Source organism: Artemia sp. Qi Xiang Cuo, chromosome 15 (assembly GCF_049724085.1).
Source record: "Artemia sp. Qi Xiang Cuo chromosome 15, ASM4972408v1, whole genome shotgun sequence".
Lineage (NCBI taxonomy): Eukaryota > Metazoa > Arthropoda > Branchiopoda > Anostraca > Artemiidae > Artemia > Artemia sp. Qi Xiang Cuo.
In genome coordinates, this window is record NC_142808.1 from 43,308,635 (window position 1) to 43,335,113 (window position 26,479).

Genomic DNA, 26,479 nt, shown 5'->3' on the forward strand with positions numbered 1-26,479 from the left:
ACCTAATTTAGTCTACCCCAATCTAACCTAACCTAACTTTTACCATCAAAGTTTGCATAAGCCTGGGAAAGTTGATTCGCAAATCTAATTGAATCCAAGAAGAGGAAAGGGAATTTCGGACATGACCGGTGAAAGGGAATCACCGGTGAATGTCGACATTAACCAGATTCCAGACATAAAGAAATTAGAAAAGCAATTTTCAATGAAAAATACATCAAAATATAGTATGTAAATTATGGTGATAATGGGGATCGAATTTGAAAAAAAATGGGTTAACAAATTGCACCCTAGAAAAGGGATAGCTCTTTATAAAGTTGCTTTTGAGAGTCAACAGGTTGTACATTTTTGACTTTTTATGGAAGAAAAGCATTGTTAAATTTACTAAATAGCGTTGCTGGTTAATTTTCATGGTTCAATGTGGCAACACTGCGAAAATTTGATGCTGCCCAAAAATTGAGAGTTTTGACACAACCGGAAAAAAATCTTAATAATTTAAGGTTTTTCAGGTATTAATAAATTTAAGATGAGTCAAAGAGGCAAATCCTGGTGTCCTTGGTGTTTTAAAGAATCAAGTCCTTGATGCCCTTGGTGCTTTTCGTGGCACTTTGGTACCATCTATGGTAATAGGCTATATGGTACCATCTAGTGTTGATAACCATATTTTTTGATGGTGCTATGGTCCTTGATGTCCTTGTTGCTTTAAAGAACTACATTCCCATTGTCTAAAATTTAGACTCAGTCAAAAAAAGAAACTAAAAGGGGCTAGTACGCAAAATGTGGGCGAAAGTGGTCAAATCTTGCTGCACCAGGTTCTCAGGTTCATCCAGCCAGAAAAGATCCAACGTCCAAGGAATCCGTAACCATCAATTCGACATCCTTCTTCAGGTAACAATAACATGCATAAATACGAGAGCAAATAGATATATTTTCTTAACATTGTGGTGAAATCCAGTTGCCACCACCATGCTCTTCTCAAGAAAAGTGGCCTTCTTGTGATCTTTATATATCGTTGCCCAATATCACTGGTTTCTGCTCATTCCGAGGAAAAGAAACTGAAACAATATCCCAATTCAAATGTTCGAAATTTGCAATTTTTCAGTTCATTGGGCCACATTGTGGCTTTAATGCACGCATAACATGGACTGCCTACTGGGTAAGGGGTGTTATTGTAATTTTTCACCCTGAAAATAAGCTGATTTGAAGGTTTGATCCCCCTAGTAGGATTAGTCCTCAAATCAAGCAAAAAAATGTTGGGCAAATGCATCTGTACTTAGGTTATCTATGTAAATAGGCTTATATTACATAATACAATTTGAATATAATACTATATTTTGACTCGTTTTAATTTTTGCTGCGAGTTATCTTCTAACCGGGTATTTCTTTTTTTGTAATGTTGCATGCATCGTATAAACTAAAAACGATAGCATCACTCCTGGGGGGGGGGGATTGATGCAATCTTTCTCTTGAAATCTGCTCAGATATATGACGTTGCTTATGTCAATCTTTTTTTTTAAGATTAAGGCTCTCAACGAAAATTTTCTCAAACTCGTGACTTATATAGACTGTTTTATTAATTCAGAAAATCCCAGGATGCCAATTTAAAAATATATATATATATATATATATAAATATATATATATATATATATATATATATATATATATATATATATATATATATATATATATATATATATATATGGCGCCGTTTGCGCCATAAAAACATGAATAAAAGCATAAATAGGCATTTATTGCTCGTTTAAAGAGACAAAATCTTCACACTCAAATAGAGTAGATTACAAAAAATGATTTTTCATAGTGTCAGTCATAATGATTGTAACTTAAAACAGCGATGACTCTTGGACGACGGGTATAATCAGAGGCAACGCTATAGCGTTGCCTATAGTAAAGGCCATACGGCTCCAATGTTTTATTATTTATTATTATTTTTTTCCAGATGCACTTCATAAGGAAGGGGTCGTTGAATAAACTTCAAAAAGAGCTCATTTGATTGGAAATCGAGAGTTCTAGTGTCCTTTTTATGAAGCAAAAGTGATCGGAGTGCAACAAGCCCCCCACGCCCTTTTCCCCCCAAATATATCCGATACAAATTTTTAGATAGCCGTTTTGTTAAAAATTGTTCACAGATCATATAAAAAACCTCCGGGGTCGACACAAGCCCCCAGGGCCCGGGGCGAGGGTTTTAAGTTATGTCCTAGGGTCAAATATGGTTCTTATAGAAGGGATGCTCGTAAAAACTTCAGAGAGCGCTCATTTGATTGGAAAATAAAAGTTCTAGTTCACATTTTTAGAGTCAAAAGAGATCGGAGGGCAACTAGCCCCTCCTCCTCCCCCTCACGCCCTTTTCCCCCCAATATCATCAGATAAATTTTAAGATAGCCATTTTGTTAAAAATGGTTCAAAGGTCAGATAACAAAACTTTGATATCGACACAACCCCCCAGGGCCCCAGTGGAGGCGTTGTGATTTATGCCCTGGGGGCATGCAAGGTTCTTTTGTAAGGGATGCCAGTATAAACTTCAAAGAGGTCTCGTTTGATTGGAAATTGAAAGTTCTAGTTCAGTTTTTATAAGTAAAGGTGATCGGAGGGCAGCTAGCACCCCCACTCTTTTTCCCCAAATGCATCAGATAAAAATTGTTAGATAGAAATTTTGTTAAAAATAGTTCAAAGATCAGATAACAAAAACTCTGGTGTCGACACAGCCCTTCCCCCCCCCCTCCCAGGGTCTGGAGGCAGGCATTTTATGTTATGCCCAGGGACAATATATAGTTCTTATGGAAGGGATGCTCGTATAAACTTTAGAGAGGGCTCATTTGATTGGAAATTGAAAGTTGTATTTCTTTTTAAGAGTAAAAACGGATCGGAGGGCAGCTACCTCCCCCCCACCCTTTCCCCCCAAAATACATACCATAAAATTTTGAAATAGCCATTCTGTTAAAATAGTTCAAGGCTCAGATAACAAAATTTCCTATGTCGACACAACCCACCGGGGTCCGGGGATAGGCGTTGTAAGCTATGCCCTTGGGGAATATATGATTCTTATGGAAGAAATGCACTTTTATACTTCAGAGAGGGCTAATTTGTTTTCAAAGTGAAAGATTCTTGTTCCTTTTTTAAGACTCAAAAGAGATCGGAGGGCAACTAGCCCCCCCCCCACACCCTTACCCACAAATAGATCAGATAAAAATTTTGAGACAGCTATTTTGTTAGAAATAGTTAAAAGGTCAGATAACAAAACTTCGGTGTCGACACAATCCCCCAGGGCCCGGAGGCAGTCGTTGTAAGTTATGCTCTGGGGGCATTCATGGCTCTTATGGAAGGAATGCTCGTATAAACTTCATAGAGGGCTTAGGTGAGGAAATCGAAAGTTCTAGTTCATTTTTAAGAGCCGAAAGCGATCGGGGGGGGGGGGGGCAGCTAGCCTTCCCTCACGCGCTTTCCCCCCAAAATGTATCAGATAAAAATTTTAAGATAGCCATTTTGTTAAAAATAGTTGAAGGGTCAGATAACTAAATTTGTTTGTCGACAAAACTCCCCAAGGGCCCGGGGGCGGTTGTTGTTTGTTATGCCCTTGGAGTATATATGGTTCTTATGGAAGGGATGCTCGTATAAACTTCAGAGAGGGCTCATTTTTTTGGAAATTGAAAGTTATAGTTCCCTATTTAAGAGTCAAAAGAGACAAGAGGGCAACTACTCCCCCCCCTCACCCTTTTTCCCCAAAGGCATCAAATAAAAATTTTAAGCTAGCTATTTTGATAAAAATAGCTAAAACGTCAGATAACAAAAACTGTGATGTCGACACAACCCCCCAGGGTCTGGGGACAGTCGTTGTAAGTTATGCTCTAGGGGCATATATGGCTCTTATAGATAGGATGCTCGTATAAACTTCAGAAAGGGCTCATTTGAATGGAAATTGAAAGCTCTAGTTCACTTTTTAAGAGACAAAAGAGATCCAAGGACACTCATTCCCCCCTCACGCCCTTTTTGACTTAGCTATTCAAAATCTTGAGTTAGCTATTTTGTTTAAAATCGTCCAAAGGGTTCCAGGTTTGAATTACCCCCCCCCCCAGCCCTGGGGGAAAGGGCTGTAAGTTACACTAGCAGCCTATCGCTAACATATAAAGCTTCTATGGAAAGCTTGGTCGTATAAACTGTGGAGGAAGTTCATTCAACGAAAATCGAAATTTATTATGCCCCTTTTAAGAATCAAAAGTTATCAAAAAGTAACCAGCCCCTTCCCCCTCCTTAACTGTAAAAACCTAAAGCCTACTGCGTCATTGGTGTCTCATTGAAAACTGATTATATTACAATTATTTTCTTTTCTAGTTCTTACAGTATTGAAAACGAAAATAAAATTACAGTGAAATAAAATCTTGAAACGATGGATCTTTCAACAATTAATATCATTATATATCAAAGATTCAATTTGATTCTGTTTATACTTTCCAAGACTACCCAAGATACATAGAGTTTTCAGTAAAGAGCCAATGACGCATTTTTTTGTTTATTTAATTTATGTTTGATTTGGGTTTCATCTATTCTTTAATAGTAATTTCTAGTTGTTTTGAGTTTCAATTTTAACAGGTATTTTTATCTGCTGATCTTAAGTTTAAAATGGCCTTTATTTTTCGTTGAAAAACTTCTTTTTTGGAAAGCTTGTTTCCAATTAATAGAGAGGAAAATCAATGCTACCTTTTGAGCATACAAAATCTACTGAATGACTATACTTGAACATTTGTAAAAAATTTCCCATCAAGTACCCGTATAACGTCTTGTGTTTATTTTTAGGTTAGTGGTTGGCTGAAAGTTATCGATAATACCCATTATCTAAGGCAATGCTCTAGTGTTGAGTATAGTAAAGGGCCAAAGGGCTTCAATGTATTATTTTTTTTCTAGACAAACCTCATATGAATGTCGTGGTCATACAAACTTCAAAGGGGGCTCATTTGATTGTAAATGGAAAGTTCTAGTGCACTTTTATGGGTCAAAATGGACCAAAATAGCAACCAGCTCCCCTTCTTCATTTTTTCCCCAAAAGACATCCGATAAAAAAAAGTTGAGATGTTTGTTTTGCACAAAATAGTTGAAAGCTCAAATATTCACAGCTCCTGAGTTGAAATGACCCACCTAATTCCCTAGAGCAAGGGCTGTAAGTCATACAAGCTATTCTTTTGTTCATTTATAAGGTGTTTTATTCGGGAAATGGAGTACGTTTGATCCTGGGTTTTGGAAAAAGTTAATATTTTTATGATGAAACATTAAGGTAATGTTTAGAGGTTGTCAAACAGAATCAAACACATTATTTGCAAGTGGTTTGTCGAAAGATATGTCAGCAATTTCTATGGAAGTACTGAGTAGTAGATGATATAGAGTATATTAAGTTAAACACAAATGACCGAATAGGCTTTAGAGTACCAACTGCAAAGGGGAACAGGGCAGTACACAGACATCTGTTGGTAGCAATTTTTTAGTGTGATTTCAATATCAGATTTAGTTGTTGTTGATACGAAATTTTTGGATTCATCTATATCCTCTACTATCTATAATTTTTATGTCTTGATATGATTATTCATACTAATTTCAGTTTATTTTAGGTTCCTTTCATGCACTGGCAGTGATAAGCAAAAACATGCATTTTTTTTCCTTCAAGATGTTTTTCAAGACGTTTTTCTTCAAGATTTTTTTTTCAAAACGTATTTCAAGACGTTTTTACTAGACGTTTTCTAGATGTTTTTCTTCAAGACATTTTTCAAGACAATTTTCAAAACGTTTTTTTTTCAAGGTGTTTTTCAAGGTTTTTATTTCTTCAAGATATTTTTTCTTCAAGAAATTTGTCAAAATGTTTTTCGAGACGTTTTTTCAAGATTTGTTTCTTCAAGGTGTTTTTCAATATTTATTTTTGTGTATTCTGTATATATTAATATATATTGTATATATTAATTTACAATTATATATACTATCTTTATAAGTGAGCAATAATTGTGTATGCATTTATTTATTTTATCTTGAAACCGAATCCATATTGTTTCGGGAAAATTGGCATCCTAAGATATTCTGGCCTTATAAAAACGATCTAGATTGGTCAGAAGTTTGAAAAAATTCGTTAAGAGTCTTAATTTTAGAAAAAAATTATTTGAGTGACCTCATTTTACATACACCAGAATTGCAATGACATTTGTCATATTTGTCACACTTATGTGGAAATGTTCATGTATATAGTTCATGTACTGAAGATGTTCATGTATGGAAAAGTTTATGTTAAATTGCTTAAAGAACAAAAAAACCGGTAATTGCAAAAATATTTGCATATATTTTGACAAGAGATTATCACAATTCAAAAACCTTAAAAAAGAAAACAAAAAGTTTGAAGATTAGTAGAAGTCGTTGTTAGAGATTGGACTTGCCGTAATAATAAAAAATCTTTGAAAAGGCATAGTATGAAAATACATTAAATTGCGTAAAGAGCAAAAAACCGGTAGTTGCCAAAAATATTTGTATATATTTTAACAAGGGATTACAACAATTCAAAAACCTTAAAAGAGAAGAACAGAAGTTTGAAGCTTAGTAAATATCGTTGTTAGAAATCGGACTTCCTTTAATAATCAAATATCCTTGAAAAGACTGCAGTATGAAAAGACAATAAACTCAATGCGGTTAGAAGACAAGCGATAATGAGAATCAATTATTAGAAGCAGGCCACGTGCCGAGTGCCGGGGCCCGGCGGCTGGTAACTGCAAAAATATTTAAATTTTTTTTAAACAAGGGATTACAACAATTCAAAAACCTTAAAAAGAAAACAAAAAGTTCGAAGCTTAGAACATATCGCTTAGAAATCGGACTTGCTTTAATAATCAAATATCTCTGAAAAGACCGCAGTATGAAATGACAGCATATTGTCTCAAATTGTCTACGGTTAGAAGACAAGTGACAATGAGAATCCCCATATAGAAGCCAACCACATGTCGAGTACCGGCGGCTTCGCCTGGCGGCGATGCCGCCGGGCTCCCAGCCCTATTAATATATATTGAATAAAATATATTAATATATATTGTATACTGTTTATTTTAGGTTCCTATTCATACTTTGACAATGATGAAAAAAACATGCATTTTTGTTTTATATAGAGGCCACAACGTTCTTATTTAAAACAACCTAGATCAAGGAAAATATATATTAGGAATAAAAACAAAAACTTTCAGTTTTTTCCTAACAGGAACAAGCAAAGGACATACTAATGTCGTGGTTGTTGCTACCAAAAACAAACTTTAAAGCCCAATTGATACAGCCTCGCATACATATTAACTTTTCCTCGGTATCTATCATCACCAACTTGAGTTGCCACCCTTTTATATTGGTACTGACTTCATTGTAACTAACGTCATCATTTCGTTTTGCTATAACGTCATTTATGGTTTTAATCAATGATTTTGACCTCATTCATCATATTGTATGCGAAGATGCAGTTTTTGTCAAAGTTTTTTTTTTTTTAATTGTATATTGTTAAATACAAAATAGCAAAAATATCTTGTTTTAAAAATTTGGTTACCCTTATTGTTGAGGCCTGTTACTGTTACTGTTGGTAAATTTATTCATTACTGTTATTGTTGCTAAATTTATCCATGACAAGCTAACTTTAATTTTGATTTTAATTTGAAAGTGATAAAAACTGTTGTAAAAGAACAGAAATGACACATTTTGGTGATATTGTTTTAGATGAAATTGCTTTAGAAGGGCTAGATGGCATCACCCTTTCAGCCTTATGGACCCGCCTTGAAGCTAGATTGAAGAGGGAAGATATCTGCTACGGAAGAGTCCCAGTTTCAAAAGAAACGTACGAATACATCTGGGAAATATGTAGGGATGTGCCATCCATATTTGCATATGTCCTCCCTGCTCCAAGACCTCAGTTAGTTATTTTTGATAGATTTGCGTGCGTTGATAAAGAAACAGGGGTGCTTTTTGAACCTTCTGAACCAGTAGAGGATATTTATCCAGTAGAGTCAATTGAGGATAAGCTGACTGGCAACCATGGATCTTGTGCAGAGTATCATACACGTACAGAAGTGACTCGAGAAATGAGGAGTATGTCGTTTGAACAAGTCTCTCATAAATGGGGGGATGCTTTAGTCCTGGTTGCCAATCAAGTGAAGAGAAATCGTGCTTTATTGGGCCCAAATTGGAACCCAACCTTTATTCTAGATATAACAACATATTTAATATTGGAAAGAATTGGGCGAGCGCGATACCTTGGAGAGCTAAGCGTCGGGAAATTAGGACTTGGAGCATTAAATATACCAATAAAGTCTAGTTACAACTATCGAAAGATATTGTTGAAGCATAACCTCGTTACTAAACAGGGATTTTTCTTCCGAAATACTCAAGGGATTTCGGTCTCGTGTTTATTATTACATTTAACGAGATTCGTTACTGAATATGTTCCTAACCTAATGTTCGGCTACATACATCTTGTGAAGCATCTTAAAACAATCCCAAAGCATACTATTCTTACAAATGAGGCGAGAAATCAGGTTTCATTGCCTCTAAAAAAGATTTTAAGGTTTCCAGGATTAAAGAAGCACGTACTATCAATCAAGAGGGTGCCTTATCGTTCGGTATACCCTGCTGCTTCTGAAGAGCAATATAGTTATAAGGGAAAGGTTAGCGAGAAAACAATTAGTGTTTTGCAGTTGGTGGAACCTGATGTCAGAGAACAAGATTTGCTGAAAACTCCTGATGAATATGAGGAAATTGAAGGTGATGATAATGGCGTTGAAGGAATTTTTGATATATCAAGGATTGTTAAGAGCTATAAGATGGGCCTAGGGCGACTTGCCTATGAAACAATTTGCGAAGCAGGCCCTCGGGGATTGTCGCAGACAGGACTTAAGAATAAGTTGGGTCTTTCTACCCAAGATTCAAGAACTATTTTACAATACTTGACCAGGCATAAGGTTGTCAACCTTGTTACCTTACAAGTAAAGCGACAAAAAATTGTTATGTACATTGTCCCTAAGGAGACAGAGAATCAAATTACAACTGACCTAGAACCTTCAATCCCTGGGACTTCAACCTATCAGAGACCAAAGCTACAACAAAAAAAGTCTAAGCAAATCACCAAATTTTTCCCAGAATTGGATATATCTCCAATGCAAAAAGCAATCAATACTCATTTTGAAGATGAACCAGAAGAATTAGAAACTAGTGATCTGACTGTTGACTTGGAAGCTGAAGGATATAAAGCAGAAAATCTCAGTACGGTTGAGTCACCACGTGGAGAGGAAATTGTTGCGGCTGAATCAATGGCAAATGGCCTTTTAGTTACAGAAGCGATAAACTCTGTATATCTATGCTGTAAAGAGAGAGTGACAAAGACTTTGGATGCTGAAAGCGAAGGTCGGCGGCTTATTACTAATTCAAAAATTGAACGTTTAGGCTATTTATTGGAAATAATAAATACGCAAGTTGTCATCTCTGGGCTTGAGTATATTCGGAAAGAGATTATCAAACACGAGAAACAAAATGGTAAGCTTGCTTACGGAACTATTTGCAGAAAAACTCTTAGGAGTTTATTAGCTGAACTTGAACTTAAAGGTGAAATCTCAATTTATTTCTTCCAAATATCTGGATCAGACAAACAAAGTTTTGCCGAATTTATTTGCAAGAAAGGAGTGACAAAGGAGCATGCTGAAATTAGAAGATTTTTGGCACAAACCTCACTTAAACTTTCTTTGATGAAAAAGTCAGGTGTTAAAAGGTTAACTATCACAGAGCTAGAAGAAGGAGTGCCACACTTGAATAAGAGAAGAAAACTCAATGAAGAGGAGACAATTACTAAACCAAGTTCGCGCTCCACTAAAGCTGGTACACAGCGTGAAGGTAGGCGGATCAATTCTAAACCTATCATAAAGAAGGGAGAAAGCCAAACAATAACAGTGTCTGAGCCAACTAAAAGAAAGAGAATGCCTATATATAATGAAAAGGACCAAATATCCCTGGAAAATATAACTGGTTTACGAGTTAAGTGGTCGGAGAAAGAGGACGAAGCTTTGATGCTTGCACAAGCAGTTTCTTGTTATATTTATCCCAATAATACGAATAGACGAGTTCCAGGGTTTGCTATTCGTGACGTTCTTCATTATGTATTACCCAAAATTGCCAAAAACAAAACATCAAGTGCCTGTACAACGAGGATACAATTTCTGATTAAGAAGCAACCTTTGCTATTTTCTGAGGCAAACCTGCTTAGACATGAATTATCATGTGACCCAGAAATTAACGAGAAATACCCGCCTATTGCAGAGTTTCCAACGAAAGTCATTGGTAGAGAAAATAAAAACCAAGAGCTATGTAGCCGTTTCATAGATCTATTTATTTATCTCTACTCGAGACTAGAGAATCGCCCGATATCCATGCTTACAATGTCCCTGGGTAGGTCCGTTTCTCTGCCAAACACACTTCAGGAAGCCTTTAATCGCTATGAAATATTCACTCCGCTCATTCGTCCGTTATGCACTCACCAACATCAGGTATTTCGAAATGAGCATGATGTGACACAATTTTTGCTTCAGACTGTGATTTTTAGTACTTACATGAATGCTGACAAGATGTCCCGAACTTGTCAACTTAGTGACATCTGTCGACAATATACAGATGTCGTGATGCAAGAGGCTTTCAATAATCTTAAAGCTTCTGGTGTTCTCTCAACAGCGAAAAAAAAGAAAAGGTCAGATAAGACTACTAAATTTCGTGCTAATATGGACTTTCAAATATCAATAAAATTAATCCATCAGCTGAGAGGGAAGTATCGAAGTGATTTTTTCGCAACCATGGATGCTGACGCCTTTACGTCTAGAAATATAAAGAACGTATATGAAAATTCTTCTCAGCTGTCTCTTGACGAATATAAGGATGTTAGTGAGCAGGAATCTGGAATCTGCAGTATCTACACATTTGCAGAGCCTTTATTCAATTTTAAGTCTATAGTTGAGGTCCCTGATGAGATGATTGTATTAAATCCAGATCAACTTCCCAAAATTGATAAAGTTGACGGAATTTTTAAACAGCTTGAAGTAATTTTAGGCAAAATAGGAATGAGCAAAGAAAAAGCCAGGTCTGTTCTAGAAGCTGAGAAGCTCAATTATCAAAAGAACCCCAAAAACCAGGAAACAACGCCATTTGGCAAAGTTACTGAAAAAGAAAACCTACGGGAAGAATGCGTGCCTATACTGCTTACAGATAGTGTATCGATGGTCAACCAGACTCGTAAAGATGCTAATGCAGTCAATTGTCTACCAAATCCCATCGCCAAACATCTGAGTTTGTCAACAGACAGTGACCTCTTTGTCTTAAGAACATGTCCACTTAAAGTAAATATGATGCCCCATGGGGAAAAGGATCTACCCCCTTTTTCACTTTTTATTGATGATGGAGAGTTGAAAAGCAGCAAAAAGTGCCAAATGACTGCTACGGTTACGAAGAAGTTGAAGATTGAAGAAATGATAATTTCAAAATCTCGAGTGAAATTGATAAAAGGATGTATGATTAAAAGGATTTTCTTAGAAGAACTTACAGAAACAGAATTATATATTGGCATAGAAGTTGTTGCCTATATCACCTCGAAAGAAGCTGTTGGTGTGATTAAATCGGAAGTTTCACATGAGTTTTATTTCATCCCAAAACCTGTGCTGGCAAGGGTTATATTGAAACTACTTCGCCAAAAGCTAATTTACAAAGTTGGAAGTACATGTGTTCGCTACATTAGCCACAAATTTGCTAAGAAATGGGCTTTTCTCGCTTATCATCTGAAAAGTCAGAATAGAGAAAAGCTTTGTTCCTTGACTCCAGAGAAGGGTGACCAAATATCTGATATTAACGAGCCTCCATGTAAAAGGAGGAGGTTATCGAATGAGGCCATGGGGCCAGAAGAGAAACATGGGCCTACACCATCATATGATGAATTTTTCATAATTCTTCGTCCATGGATTCACGTTGATGGATCACTAAATTGGTCAGGATTGTCATTTATGCTTCTTTCAATTTTGAGTCACATTATTGATAGACCTGGAATGACTATGACTGAAATTGCTGAGAATTTTCTACCATCTTTGGCAAACGTCATTACATATGATTTGATTGAGATACTTGAAGTGATGCATTGCGTCATACGATACGTTGCCATAAAACAGCCTGTCTCACTGTTTTCCAAAAAAAGTTCGATCCATAAAATCCGTCCTGTACATGAATTAGACCTAGAGAATGAAGTACAAGTTGAAGCAACGCCAGAATCAGCTGTTACACTTGCTTTACTTATGCACGGGTCCTTTAGTTCTCACACAAGTTATAAATGTCCGTGCCACTAAAATCCATTGTTAGGTTGGATTGGAGTGAAGAACATATAACTTGGATCATATGTCTGGATCCTGTGCTCATTTTCTCTTCCTTGATTTTGGCTCAAAAAAGTATAATAAGAAAGTAGAATCGGCTAAAAAATTCTGGTTTTGGTAACAAATGAGCAATTTTCCAATTTCTTTCCTTTTTCTGTGTTAGACATCCTAGTTTAGACGTGGTCATTCATACATGGTCGTTCAGACATACCGCGTTCAGACATGCTAGTCTGTAAAATGCTAAACAGCTACTGCAAAATTATTTTGCATTGGGGTCGTAGCAAATGGTCCTGGGCTTTCTAAAATAATTGCCGGTGCAATGTTACATTAGGCAGCTATAGGACTGTTCTGTGGAAAAGGACGATTGAAGCTAAGTTGCTTTGTAGTAGCGATGTGAAGATATCATATTTTTAAAAATAATTGAAGAGGATGTTGAACAAATTCAAAAGATGGCATATGCCTCAAGGTGCTACCAATGGACATATCTGTAACATCTCATGAACTGCTAAGGATATTCAGAGAAATCATTCAGAGAATGTTTAGGGGAATGTCGTACTCAATCACGAGACACTAGGTGCACTCAGGCAGTCCCTTATTCTGGTCCAATCACACTGATCTCACGAGCAACAACGGGTATAAAGTTTAATTTTTCAGGGAATATTGCTTGTTAAAAGCGTACTTCTGCAATATCTCAGGACGGGTAATATTGTCCAGTTGAGATAGGAAAGTCAATTGAAATGTTGAACCAAATCAAAAGTCACCATCTGTATCCAGATTGTCAATTTTGCATATCTGCTAAATCTCAGTAACATTTAGGGTTGTTAATTTGAAACTTTACTTGTTAAACTTTACTAAAAGACACTGTGTATATCCCGATTGTCAAAAAGTGGTAACTCATGAACAGCTAATGGTATTTAGTTTAAACTTTCTGGGAATCATTAGGATGATGTTGTAATAAGTCAAAAAATACTATGTGTATCTAGTTTATAAAAATGATGAGTGCAATATCTACGGAACATCCAGGATATTAAGTCAAAACTTTCAGGGAATGCTAAGAGAGATATTGAATACTTAAATCAAATCTATTTTCTATAAAATAATATGGAACTTACATAAGAAGCCATTTTATAAATGATAGTTGTCAACGTTACAACGGTTTAAAAGGCACGTTACATTAAAGTGGTTTTCCTGAAATTCAGTAAAAATAGAAAAGTTTTGTCATTCAGCAGTTGCTTTACCAGTTATTTGTTGTGTTTACGAATTTATACTAAGTTTATCTCAAAGAGAATAGGTAATTAATAAGAGAGAAAACTGCCATCAATTTAAAAAATTCACCAATGTCATCTAGTGTTTGGTGATTCTTGCCATTATTTTTGTATAATAATAAGGAAAAAATAAAGAAAGTACTGCGACTGGCAAAATTAAAATAGTTGTCGGATCTCAGTTTTGGCAAGAAAAAAAATCATGAAGCTTGAAAAAAAGCCTAGAAAGGCAAAACACTAGATGGCGTGGATAAAGTTTTTCGAAACTAGATTCAATTTCAACTCTTATAACTTGCCAATACTCTTTAGTTTTTTAGCTGGGAAGTGGCTAATAAATACGTAAAAGATTCGTATTCATTCTGGCCAGTGCGAATCCATGAATCTTTTGCTGTGCTTCTCATTGTATCTTTTAAAGTTGTTTGTTTAGGAAAAAATCATGCCCGGTTCTGTCTATTTCTGATTGAGAAAAGTAATTGTAGATAGTAAAAAAAACGCATCTTTTGCCGCGCTGCTGACAATCCTCCTCCAGGTTTTGGTGATATTAACTGTGTTCTCTAGTAGAAACGTGTTTTTTTAGAGACAATTTTGCGTTCATTTATTTTTTCAGTTGTACCTTTTTACTTAGTTTTAGTATTAAATGAGTTTCCACTAATTAATTGTGAAGATTTGCAGTTTTTATCGTCTTATTCACTCTATTTTCTCATATGTTACTTAGTTCTTAAGATTCCTAGAAGCTTCCTTTGTCCCAAAATGCAGTATATTCAGCAGTTAAAAGTTTCTCACGCGTAAACAGGGCTGTATCAAGGATTTGTTTAGGGGACAGTAGGGAGAATTACAAAAGGATTTTTTTCAGGGGTAGGGGCTTTAAAAGAAAAAAATTGAAAAAACAGATCAAAAGTTTGTTTATATTCTTATTTTTGTTGCATTTTTACGAGTCGGATAATTATTTCGGGGAACGGGGGTTAAAATCCCTTACACACACCCCTTGGATACGGCCTTGAGTGTAGAAAAGGTTCGAAAACTGAGCCTATTTTCTGGGCCTTTGACACCTAAAAATCTTTCTTTCTTACAAACAACCGATCACTAATAAAGGTAAGGTTATTAGTATTATATTACTCATAATTATAGTAAGACTCTTTATTGCTTCTATATTAATACAATTAGAATTTTTGTCCCCACAATAATAGCCAATTAATCTAGGCGGGTTCATTAACAAGCATTGTGTGATAAAAAATAACGTGACGAACATACACTGCAGTGGTATAAACATTTGAACTGATTAAAAAGAGCTAAATGCGTTGGCAAGGAAAATAATGCTAGGAGGCAGGGTTAGCCTCCCCCTTCCTCCTTCCTCTATGTGTTACATCTGCGAGTAATAATTTTGAATTTTAGGGAAATTACTTTGGAATGTAAATAGCTTAGAATCAGTCAAGCATTTTAGTGCTATTCTTGAAACAATTTATTGAAGTTGGAAGCAAATACAGCCTCTGAACATTGCATAGTAAAACTATTACAAATTGAATCTTGAAATTAATCTAAATCTTATAATAGCTTTAGTCAAATTTGGGTCGTAGGATGCTCAGGCATAATATAAATTTAGGAAATAAATATTTAACAGTAATGTAAATTTAGTGATTACTTATATAAATATAAATTTAGTAGATATATTAGCCCCCTATGGAGCACAACTAATACTCTTTTTTTATCCTTGTTGATGCTAAAATTGTCTAGCATTTTCGAAATTATGATGAATTTTTTTTAGTGTTGGCTTGTTCCTCTAATTTTATTTTTAATATTAAAATCTTTTCGCTACTAGTGGTTAGTAATGGTTTAAGGCCTCATCAACAGGGGTGGCAAGGTATACAAAATTTATTTTTTTATTAATTAAGCACCTTAATAGGAGCACAAAAATATAAACTAATAGGAATTAAATGTTAAATGTCAGAGGCCTAGAGCCGTCACTGCCAGTGGTAGTATTAGCTTTTGGATGGGCTTGAATTTTGGTGCTTGTCAAGATTATTGTGAACGGCCTTAAATAATTGTACTAGTACCTGAGTCTTGCTTCTAATAGCTCCAATAGTCATGATAGCCGAAAAATGTCCTTTACCCAAACAAGCAATCTGTCGCAGGTTAACAGTTGGGATTGGATGTGGGCCAACAGCAATGGTAAAAACTCTAATGTCGGAAGTCTGGGGATCTTTACTGTATTTCTTCATTATTTCTGTTGGATGTTGTGTTCCACCATCACTAAGAAGAAACATTGCCCTGTTACAGCCTGCTCCGTCATAGTGGCTACTCTTCCTTTGGTACTAGAAAAATATATGTATTAGAAATTACCCTTCTACAGCCCAGTCCATCACACTGGGTACTCTTTCTATGGAGATAAAGGCAAGTAGCGCACTCTTTTATCCCATTTTCCTATTATTTCCTCCATAACCTCCAAAGTCATTTGATCAAGATTTTCAGATATATTTGATTCAAAGTAGTCGAAAGGTCAAACAAAATATCTCCAGGAATGACATGACCCCAATACACCCTGGGACAAGGGCCTTAATAAATGCATATTGGCGTTTCTTTAAAAATTTGAATCAAATAATACAGGGCTTCAGATGCAGGAAGGATACATTGGCTGTCTTTTTAGACATGAAGTCTGCAATTAACCGAGTTGATGTGGCCAAGCTGTTAAAGAAAGCAGAGGAGATTGGTATTCCTATAGATTATATAAATTGGATTTCTAGCTTTTTGAGGAATCGTGAAGTTCCTCATTCTGCTGGTAGATATAGTATAGTTTTTCAGATTAAAAATGACATGGGACTACCTCAGGGAGGTGTGTTAAGCCCCATATTGTTTATTATATATTGTAGTGACTTCGACCTCTCAACTGTCCTTGGTTATATAAAGCATATATATATGCACATGGGTGTACGGAAGGGGGGGGGGGGCAGAGGGGGGCAACTGCCCAAAACTTCAAAATTACGCTAGATATGGCCGAAAAAGCAGATGGTTGAAAAAGCAGTTGAAAAAAGGTAGATAGCTAAAAAAGCAGTTGATAAAAGGTAGAGGGTTGAAAAAGCTGGAAATAAACAGCTGGAATGACAGAATAAAAGTCAAACAAGAAGTAATTATCTATAATGTCTTGGAAAAAATTAGCTCTAATCCAAGAAGATTGATTAATGCAGGAGAGCTTGTTGATGATTTATGATTTTTGGTGATTACTTATTAATAAAGATTTCATAGGTACGATAGAACTTGCTGGTAATGTAAGGTTTTATAAACTACCAATATAACTTCAGCCCCCCTCTCTTCATCACAGAATCGGGTGCCTCCCCCCCCTAGAAAAGAAGCTATACACACCCATATATATGCAGATGATATTGCACTAGTAACAACTGGAAAAATACCCCATCATCTACTGTCAGTGATACAAAAAGCATTGAATACTGTACAATAATGCGTAGTGAGAATAATATGATCCTGAGATAATATCACCTGAGATAACAGTTGGTATGGAATTCTCAAAAAGTAATAATACTGCAATACCACAGGTGAAGGTTTCGAATCAGGTTAATAGGATGGATGATTCTTTTTGTTACCTAGGCCTAATTTTAGATAGTAAATGACTTGGTTGAGACATATAGAGTATTTGTTAGGTAATATAAGGAGTAGGCTAAACCTTTTAAAATATAATGTGCCTAGGAAAAAGGGGTGCTTCTTATAAGTGCCTTAGTAAAATTATAAAAGCTGTTATTGTTGGTAAGTATGATTGTGGTAGCTTTATATATGGTGATACTAGTCAGAATGATTTTAAAAAGTTGGATATAGTTTATCTTAGTGTTCTTAAGCGATCCTTATGTTGCCTACATAGCACCCCTATTCCTGCAATGATGGTTTAATTGGGGAGTGAGCACCCTTAAGTTATGACGCGGTAAGCTACTTGTGAAGTATTTCACTAAGAAGGCTGGTCTAGATGAGGATCTAATTAACATAGAATTAAAAAGTAATTACAATAGAGATATTAGATTTAAGAATAGGAATATTCCTGCTTTTTATCGATGTATTAATTTACTTTCTAGTGAGTGCCCGAATATAAGATCAATTAATCAGATTGTCTTTGAGGATAGTCAAACAGTTCGTGGTAACGAACTGTAAGTAAGGAGTGACCAGGCTCAATGGTAACCAAAACTCTAAAAAACGGAATTTTGATACCAATGAATACATCAACAGAATCACATTTTAATGCTGATTTCAAATATATAAGTTTCATTAAGTTTATTCGTATCCATCAAAAGTTAAGCGCCTGAGAAAATTTGGCTGATTTTAGAAAAAAAGGGGAAAGACCCCCTAAAAGTTATAGAACCTTAATGAAAATCACATCATCATATTCAGTGTATCAGAGAACCCTACTATAGAGGTTTCAAGCACCTATATACAAAAATGTGGAATTTGGCATTTTTTGCCAGAAGAAAGATCACGGCGGCATGTTTGTTTTATTTTATTTTTCCCCAGGGGTGATCGTATTGACCTAATGGTCCAAGAATATCGTGGGAGGGCTCATTGGAACGGAAATTAAAAGTTCTAGTGCCTTTTTCTAAGTGACCAAAAAAATGGAGGGCAAATAGGCCCCTTCCCACGCTGATTTTTTCCCAAAGTCACCCGATCAAAATTTTGAGATAGCCATTTAGTTCAGCATGGTCAAAAATATAATAACAATGTCTTTTAGGATCACTTAATCCCCTGAACTCCCCGGGGAGAGGGCTGAAAGTTATGAACTTTACCCAATGTATACATATAGTATTGGTTATTGGGAAGTATACAGACGTTTTCAGGGGGGATTTTTTCTGGTAGGTGGGGGGAGGGGTGGGTCGGGGGTTATACGGGAGGATGTTTCCACGAAGGAAGTTTTCATGGGGGAAGCGAAATTGCTATGAAGGGAGCGCCGGATTTCCCAGCATTATTAAAGAAAATGATCAGAAATTAAGTAAAAAAAACAACACATTTTCCGACTGATTTCAACTGATCAACTGATTGTGATTAAGGGGTCATTTTTAAAGAATTGGAAAAAAAAATTCGAACTTTAGCTTAAAGAGCAAGGTATTGACTAGGGGGCGAACCCCCTAATATACGTATTAGAAAATCTATGAATATAGAAGTTTGTTACGTAAGTTAATTCGTAAGTTACGTATATTTATTACTAATAAAAACGTTCGTAAATAAAATTAAACAAGTTTCGAGAAAGCCATTTAACCAAATAAAAGTAAAATTAATTTTCTAATTTTGTTTTAATTATTCATGTAAGGTAAGCCAAAATCAAAACCTGCATTAATTCAAAAACTTTCAAAAATTAAATAAAAAAAAAAAAGTTTTTTTAACTGAAAGCAAGGAACGACGGTAAAACTTAACAACTCTAACAACTCTATTTTTTTAAAACAATAAAAAAAACTTAAGCGTAAAGAGCGAGGCAATGAGGAGGGGACAGCACCCTTCATAAACGGAATGATTTCTGTTCGTTTTAAGTTTTAACGTCGTTCCTTACTTTCAGTTAAAAAAGGCTGTTTTTTTAATTAAATATATTAAATAAACCATGTACAATAAAGGATAATGTGTATTTTCCTATGCCTGACAGTGGTAAGGATGGTAATATGACTGTAAAACATGACTGGTTTAGACAGACTGACCATTTAAGAGACCATATACAAATCTTTACTGATGGTTCTAAGTCAGATAAGGGTGCCGGCTGTGCAGTAGTTATTCCCAGTATGTCAATTTCATGTAGTTTCTAGTTACCAAGTAGCCTATCTATTTTCTCAACTGAGATGATAGCATTATATAAGGCATTAGATTTTATAAAGTCAGATGGACATGCGCAAAGTTGGATGATTTGTTCTGAATCTGCATCAGCCCTTAAGTAGCCTAGCTGATGAATGAACATGACCCTAGTCGTAAAATAGTTTAAAGTGTTCATCAAATTTTTAGGTCATTAGAGTGTACGGGGAATGATATACTTCTGGTATGGGTCCCAGCACATGTTGGATTTGCTGGAAATGAATCTGCTGATAATATGGCTAAGTAGGGTATTCTAAATGGCGAGAGTATAATTGTAAAGCCCACAAAAAGTGAATATATAACATGTATTTATAATGTAGCATGTGATAGGGAGAGTAATGAGTACATTAGAAATTGTACAAACCCGATTTTAGAGCTTTGTGATTATAGGCCACCACCTGATGGAGTGGTACGTGATATTAGATCTGTTGCTGCTACCATTTTCAGATTGAGGACAGGTCATGGCAAAACCAGCTCAGTTTTGCACAAATGTGGCAGAACTAGCTCTCCTTACTGTGATATTTGTAATGAGTATCATGATGTTAGACATATCCTAATGAAGTGTAGGAAATATGAGGCACACAGAAATGTATTTAGAAGTTTAATTTTGAAGTATTTCAGTTCATTTACAATGAGAGCAATCCTAGGTCATGCTAAGTCCCCTAAGTGGGCCCATAGAAAGCCTATATCCTTATTGACTAAATATATAAAAAATTGTAATCTGCATAATCTTCTATAATTTTGTGCCTTTATTGTATTTATGCATGATTTATCTGATTTTTTTCTATATATTTTAAGCTGTTTTTTTAATTTTATTTTATATATTTTTAGGCATGTTAGCTGACCATAGCAGGATTTGATATGCACAAAAGTGTCAGTGTTTTAAATAAGAAAACTCTGTACAACGTCTTACTACAACCCCATGATATTTTAAGTGTTGTCGTAGTCTGTGCCAAAAATATATCTGTGTGATATTCAAAGTGACGTGGCTCTAATTAGAGCCCAAGATTCAGTAGAAGATCGTACATATAAGAGTGGTGGATTCTTTCAAACGTCAACTAAACAACAACAACAACATGTGTTTTATAATAGAAAAGTGGGGCTTTTGCAATCTCAGGAACGACTAAGGATATTAATTTGAAACTTTCAAGTGATATTGAGTGGGAAGTTGACTTAATCAAAATATACTATGTGCAACAAAGTTATAGAAAAGGTTTATCGGCAAAATTTTAGGAACGGATTAAGGTGTTCAGTTAGAACTTTCAGGGATTGCTCAGAGCGATGTTCTGTGTATTCTGAGGGAATGTTGAGCTTAATTGGAAGAAACAATATGTATCCATCTCGTCAAAAAAGTGTCCACAATATTTCAGGATCAGCTAAGGTTATTAAATTGAAATTTTCATGTTTTTATTGGGAGTAATAAACTAAATCAGAATGATATTACTATACACATCCAGGCTGTGCGTCATATCTGTATTATCTCAGGAACAGTTAAGGGTATTTGGCTCAAACTTTAAAGAAATTTTTAGTTGGCTTTTGTAGGAACTGAGATTCTAAGATTTCTAAGATAAAACTAAGATTTCAATAATTTATTCCATAGCTATTATCACTACTGCTGCTGTTACCAGTATTATTACTATATTCTGTATTCTTAAAGTAGTCAACTTCTTGGGGTAGCATCAAATAGACAACCACCATCCGCGATATTGTGGTTATACTTTGTTTGCATGGGCACATGTCTTTTTCAGGTAATTACTGTTTTTGTTGTTAGTTGAAGATTTAAGAAAAAATATTGTTTCATTAAACAGCTAAAGAATAATATCTCTTTCTGGTTGCAATATTTATTATGTTCCGAGTGGTGATTACGTGAAATAACAGAGGCAAAATTTAAGTAAGGTAGGAAAACTGGTAGGTAGGTAAGATAATGTTTGTTATTTTGAAAAGCTGTGAACTAGCATAGATGTTAATAAGCTTACATTAGTTATGTATATTTGGTATTTATTATAATCAATTTGATTTATTATCACTGTATTTAATTGGCTTTCCTGTTCAAAACCCCTGACCCTACAGCGCTGTCTTAAGAAGAATCGGCCATGTTCAAACTATAGTGATGCTAGCACCTTCAAGCTTCATTAAAGACTTACACTAATAAAGCTTTCATATGCGAACTTCAGTGCATTTCCATAGTTTTCTTTATCACCAGGAGTTAAGAGGTCAATTGCCTCATGGAATATTTGTTTGTTTGCAGAAGTTGCCTGCACCAGCGAAGAGAAACATGGCACCAGCCAGGTAGCATTCATTGTAAACTGAAAAAGAGAAATTGGCTAAAGTGCTGAATAATTAATTCAGGCCAATGGGGTGCATCCAGTATTTTTGTTCCAGGGTTTAATTTTTTGAGGGATAGGTGTAGATAAAAACTTCAAAGAACGACTCAAAATTTTTTTTACATGCAATTTTGCTACAATTTTACGAGTGGGACAATTTTGGAGGATTCAAACCTGGTTTATCCCCTCCCCCCCTCTAGAAACGGTACTGCCTCTGCTATAATATTTAATTGGTATTTATTTTAATTTCTTTTATTTATACTCAAAATATTTAACTGACTTTCAGTAAACAAACAATTTTACAAAAATAAAATTGAGGCTAAACTGTAAATTTTATATACTTTCATTTAAAATTTCAAATCTCTGTACGCGGGTCAAAACAGGAGTCCTTTCAGTATTAACAAAGAAAACCTGAGAGATTTTTGGAAAAGTTCTTCTATTTAATTTCCATTTTTTTTTCTTTTCATCCTCGTTTCAAGATTAAAATCTCTCCTCAATGGGCGACTTAAAAGATTTATGTTCACATTAAAAACCTTCTAAATTGACAATATTGGAATAAATGTACTAAATTGAACCAATATATACCTATTGTACCATAAATTTTAGTTGAATAAAAAAACATTAGAGTAATAGATCTTGCTGTTACATAGCACCTTTTAAGAAAGGTCCTAACAGGAAATTTTATAATTTGTCGTGATAGATGAATACAAAAATAATTTTCTATCTATAAAAAAAAGAGTTTTGGCTCATTTGGCTCTGGCGCACAATAAGCAAATAATTAATTTAATAGGTTTCAATAGAACGCAAATCAATAACTTTAGTTGCTTATTGAAACCTAACAACTACAAACATAAATTGTAATAAGATAATTGAACGCGAAGTTACTATCATGTTACGAAGTTCTTGTTACTGCCCACCAACTCGACAATGCTGAACATACCTGAGCAACGTTGAAAAAATCATTTTCACCAAGCGTCCCAAGAATTGTTTTTACGGTAATCTTCATTATTTCAAATGAGGGTCCATGAATGCTTCCACTCCTACAAGAGAAGAATATTTTTAGCTCTAAATAACCAACATACAAACGAAACAGTAACTAAAGTGTGTAATCAGTGGCGTCACTGATTACACACTTTAGTTGTGTGTAATCAGTTACCCCCCCGCCTTAAAATTTAAAAATACTTCTTTTAGGTATTTTTATTGAAAATATAAATTACAAATCTGCCCCACTAGGTATTGAAAAATATATTTTCCCCCATCTCCCAACTGTTTTCATTTACTAAAGCCAATGTGTTGAATGTTCTTTACTTGTACATGCATAATACGAATGACATATATCATTTATCTACTTAAGAGTATATCTGTGTGTCGAGAAAGCAATGATACCCTTATAGGGAAAGACATGGAGGTCTCTTTTCCCTCAAGGCTCAAAAACTTATAAAATATGTACAGCACCAGAAACATCTCCCAAATAATTGGACTAGATTAAAACAAACTTTTCTCCAATATTTACCTCCTTTCAAACAACAATTCTAGAATTTTTGTTCCTCCTCTTTCCCTCAGAAAAAATTTACCTTATATCTTTGCAAAAAAGTATCTTTAGCCAGATAAGAGCCTTGCTTGAACATTAATAAGAATCAACAAAATACATCAATTGCTGCTACATGAAATAATAAGCTCTGTTTTTGGATTCAATAGTGAAATTCGAGCAGCGTGGTTTGTTTTCTTTCATTGACAATTTGATTTTCAAATTTAATACTTGATATGTAAAATATATAGTAAAACTAATTCAAAAACCTTCTTAGTTAATCTAATCTAACCTAGAAGTGTTTCGGAAACTGAACTATCTTACGCATCAAGAAGAATTATTATGTCTTTGGGAGACGAAAGTGTTTGTGCAAACCATAGGCGCTTTCTGGCGTCATAGAGATCCGGCACATGCGCCACTGTCGTCCACCTGTAAAGAAAAAATGATTTTTTTTTAAGAGAATCGAAATAGCCTACATCAAAGGCTTGCCAATCCTCACTACTAAAGATTAAGTTTGGTCTCTCAAGGGACGCCATGTGGGTGAGCTAGGGAATCTTCCCTACCGTTTCAAGGAAAACTGAGAACTTACTGTGTTGTAATATTCTATTTTATTGTGTATATTTAACTGTTTAGACTTTCATAAATGATATGGATATTTTCATTCATTAATTAAAAAAAAAACCGAAAAATAAGTTTTTCAAAGAAAAGTAAAGGCCATTTTAAACTTAAGCACAGCAGATACAAATACCTGTTAAAATTCAAACTCAAAACGACCAGAAATTACTATTAAAGAATAAATGAAAACCAAAACGAACAGCAATTAAATAAACAATCATAGCAAAACATACAACAAGTAATAATATAAATGAATAAATAAATTTTAAAGCGAGCAATTTTTAGATTGAATATGAAAATCAAGCTAAAAACGGAAAAAAATGTTTTCCTTTTGAAGTGTAAATGAAACTTAAAACGAACAGAAATTAAATAAACAATCAATGCAAACAAACATACAATAGATATTAATGTAAATTAACAAATAAATCTTAAAACAAGTGAAACTTAAATTGGATATGCAAATCAAGCTTGAAACGAACGCAAATCACTACAAACAAGAGTTTTGATATGACCTCCTTCTCTCACTGTAAAAGTCTAAAACCTACTACGTCATTGGCGCTCACAACTCCCCTGGGCCCGGGGGCAGGCGTTGTTAGTTATGCCCTGGGGGCATATATGGGTCTTATGGAAGGGATGCTTGTACTAACTTCAAAGAGGGCTCATTTGATTGGAAATTGAAAGTTTTAGTTCACTTTTTAAGAGTCAAAAGAGATTGGAGGGTATCTAGCCCCCTCCCCCTCCACGCCCCTTTTTCCTCAAACCCATCCGATAAGAACTTTGAGAGCTTTTTTTAAAAATAGTTCAAAGACCATATAACGAAAAATCCGGGGTCGACACAGCCCCCCGGTCCCAAGGGCAGGTGTTATAAGTTATGCCCTGGGGGATATATATGGTCCTTATTGAAAGGATGCTCGTATAAACTTCAGAGATGGCTCATTCTTATCGGATGGGTTTCATGAACGAAAGGCATGGAGGGGTGCTCATTCTTATCGGATGGGTTTCATGAACGAAAGGCATGGAGGGGGGCTAGGTTCCCTCCAATCTCTTTTAACTCTTAAAAAATTGAACTAGAACTTTCAATTTCCAATCCAATGAGCCCTCTTTGAATTTAATACGAGCATCCCTTACATAAGACCCATATATGCCCTCAGGGCATAACTTACAACGTCTGCCCCCGGGCCCGGAGGGGTTATATCGACACCAGAATTTTTGTTATATGATCTATGAACTATTTTTAACAAAATAACTCTCTTAAAATTTTTATTGGATGCATTTGGGAAAAAGAGGTTGGGGGGGGGAGGGAGCTGGCTACCCTTCAATATCTTTGGACGCTTAAAAAGTGAACTAGAACTTTCAATTTCCAATCAAATAAGCCCTTTCTGAAGTTTATATGAGCATTCCTTCCATAAGAACCATATATGCCCCCAGGGCATAACTTATACCCTTGCCCCTGAAGACTTTAGGGGAAGTGTCCTGCTCAAAAATATAATTTCCAGAACTTTCGACTACGTGAACAAAATGGCTATATCAAAATTTTGATTGGATGTGTTTGTGGAAATGGTGGGCGTGGAAGGGGTGTCAGTTGCCTTAGAATCACTTTTGACTATTAAAATGGAACTAGCCATTTAAATTTCCAATCGAATGAGGCCTTTCTGAAGTTTCTACGACAACGCTGTCTATACAAACCCTTATATGCCCCCAGGGCTTAACTTACAACCCTTGCCCTGAGGGCGGTGAGGGGGGTGGGTTGTCATCCTCAAAGACCTAATTTCCAGAACTTAAAACTACGTTGAATAAAATGGCTATATCAAAATTTTGATTGGATGTGTTTGGAGAAAAGGTGGGCGTGAGAGGGGGATTAGTTGCCCTCCAATCACTTTCGACTATTAAAAAGGGCACTAGCTCTTTGAATTTCTAATCGAATGAGCCTTTTTTGAATTCTCTATGACAACGCCTTCTATCATAACCTTATATGCCCCCAGGGCATAACTTTTAACCCTTTCCGTGAAGGCTATGGAAGAGTGTCCTCCTCAAAAACATAATTTCTATCTGGAAATCAACTACGCTGAACAAAACCGCTATCTCAAAATTTTGATGGGTTATGTTTCGGGAAATGGTGGGTCTGAAAGGGTTGTTAGCTATCTTTCCATGATTTTCGACTATCAAAAAGGGCACAAGCCACTCCAATTTCCAATTGAATGAGCCCTTTTCGAAGTTGCTAGGACAACTTCTTCGATACGAAGTGCCCTACTCTAAAGGACAAAATAATAAATAATGCATTGTGCCAACATCATTTTTATATGGCCCCTGGACATAACATAAAACCCTTGCCCTGAGGGTTGTGGGGGACTGTCCTCCTCAAAAACATATTTTCTATTTGGAAATCAACTACGCTGAATAAAATGGCTTTCTCAAAATTTTGATTGGATGTGTTTGGGGGAATGATGGGCGTGGGGGGAGTAGTTGCCCTTCAATCACTTTTGATCCTTAACAAAGGCACTAGAACTCTCGATTTCCATTTGAA

The 26,479-nt window shown here is 35.4% G+C and overlaps 2 protein-coding genes across 2 annotated transcripts in view; one reads left to right on the top strand and one right to left on the bottom strand.

Annotated features, from left to right (window-relative positions):
• Positions 1-26,479, bottom strand: part of LOC148943695 (voltage-dependent calcium channel subunit alpha-2/delta-1-like) — a 193,288-nt gene that overhangs the window by 74,701 nt on the left and 92,108 nt on the right. Inside the window, exons 8-11 of the mRNA XM_089101204.1 lie at positions 23,665-23,769; positions 22,753-22,852; positions 21,633-21,794; positions 15,717-15,974 (exon numbers count right to left, since the gene is read on the bottom strand). Coding sequence (XP_088957330.1) covers positions 15,717-15,974; positions 21,633-21,794; positions 22,753-22,852; positions 23,665-23,769 — 625 coding nt within the window. The remainder of the gene's footprint in view (positions 1-15,716; positions 15,975-21,632; positions 21,795-22,752; positions 22,853-23,664; positions 23,770-26,479) is intronic.
• LOC148943696 (uncharacterized) lies at positions 7,706-12,379 on the top strand. The gene has a single exon (XM_089101651.1). It carries the CDS (start codon positions 7,706-7,708, stop codon positions 12,377-12,379), a length of 4,674 nt encoding a protein of 1,557 aa, XP_088957777.1.

Excerpts from the sequence above, each read along its gene's own strand:
- LOC148943696 (XM_089101651.1), top strand. The coding sequence starts at position 7,706 with ATGACACATTTTGGTGATATTGTTTTAGATGAAATTGCTTTAGAAGGG.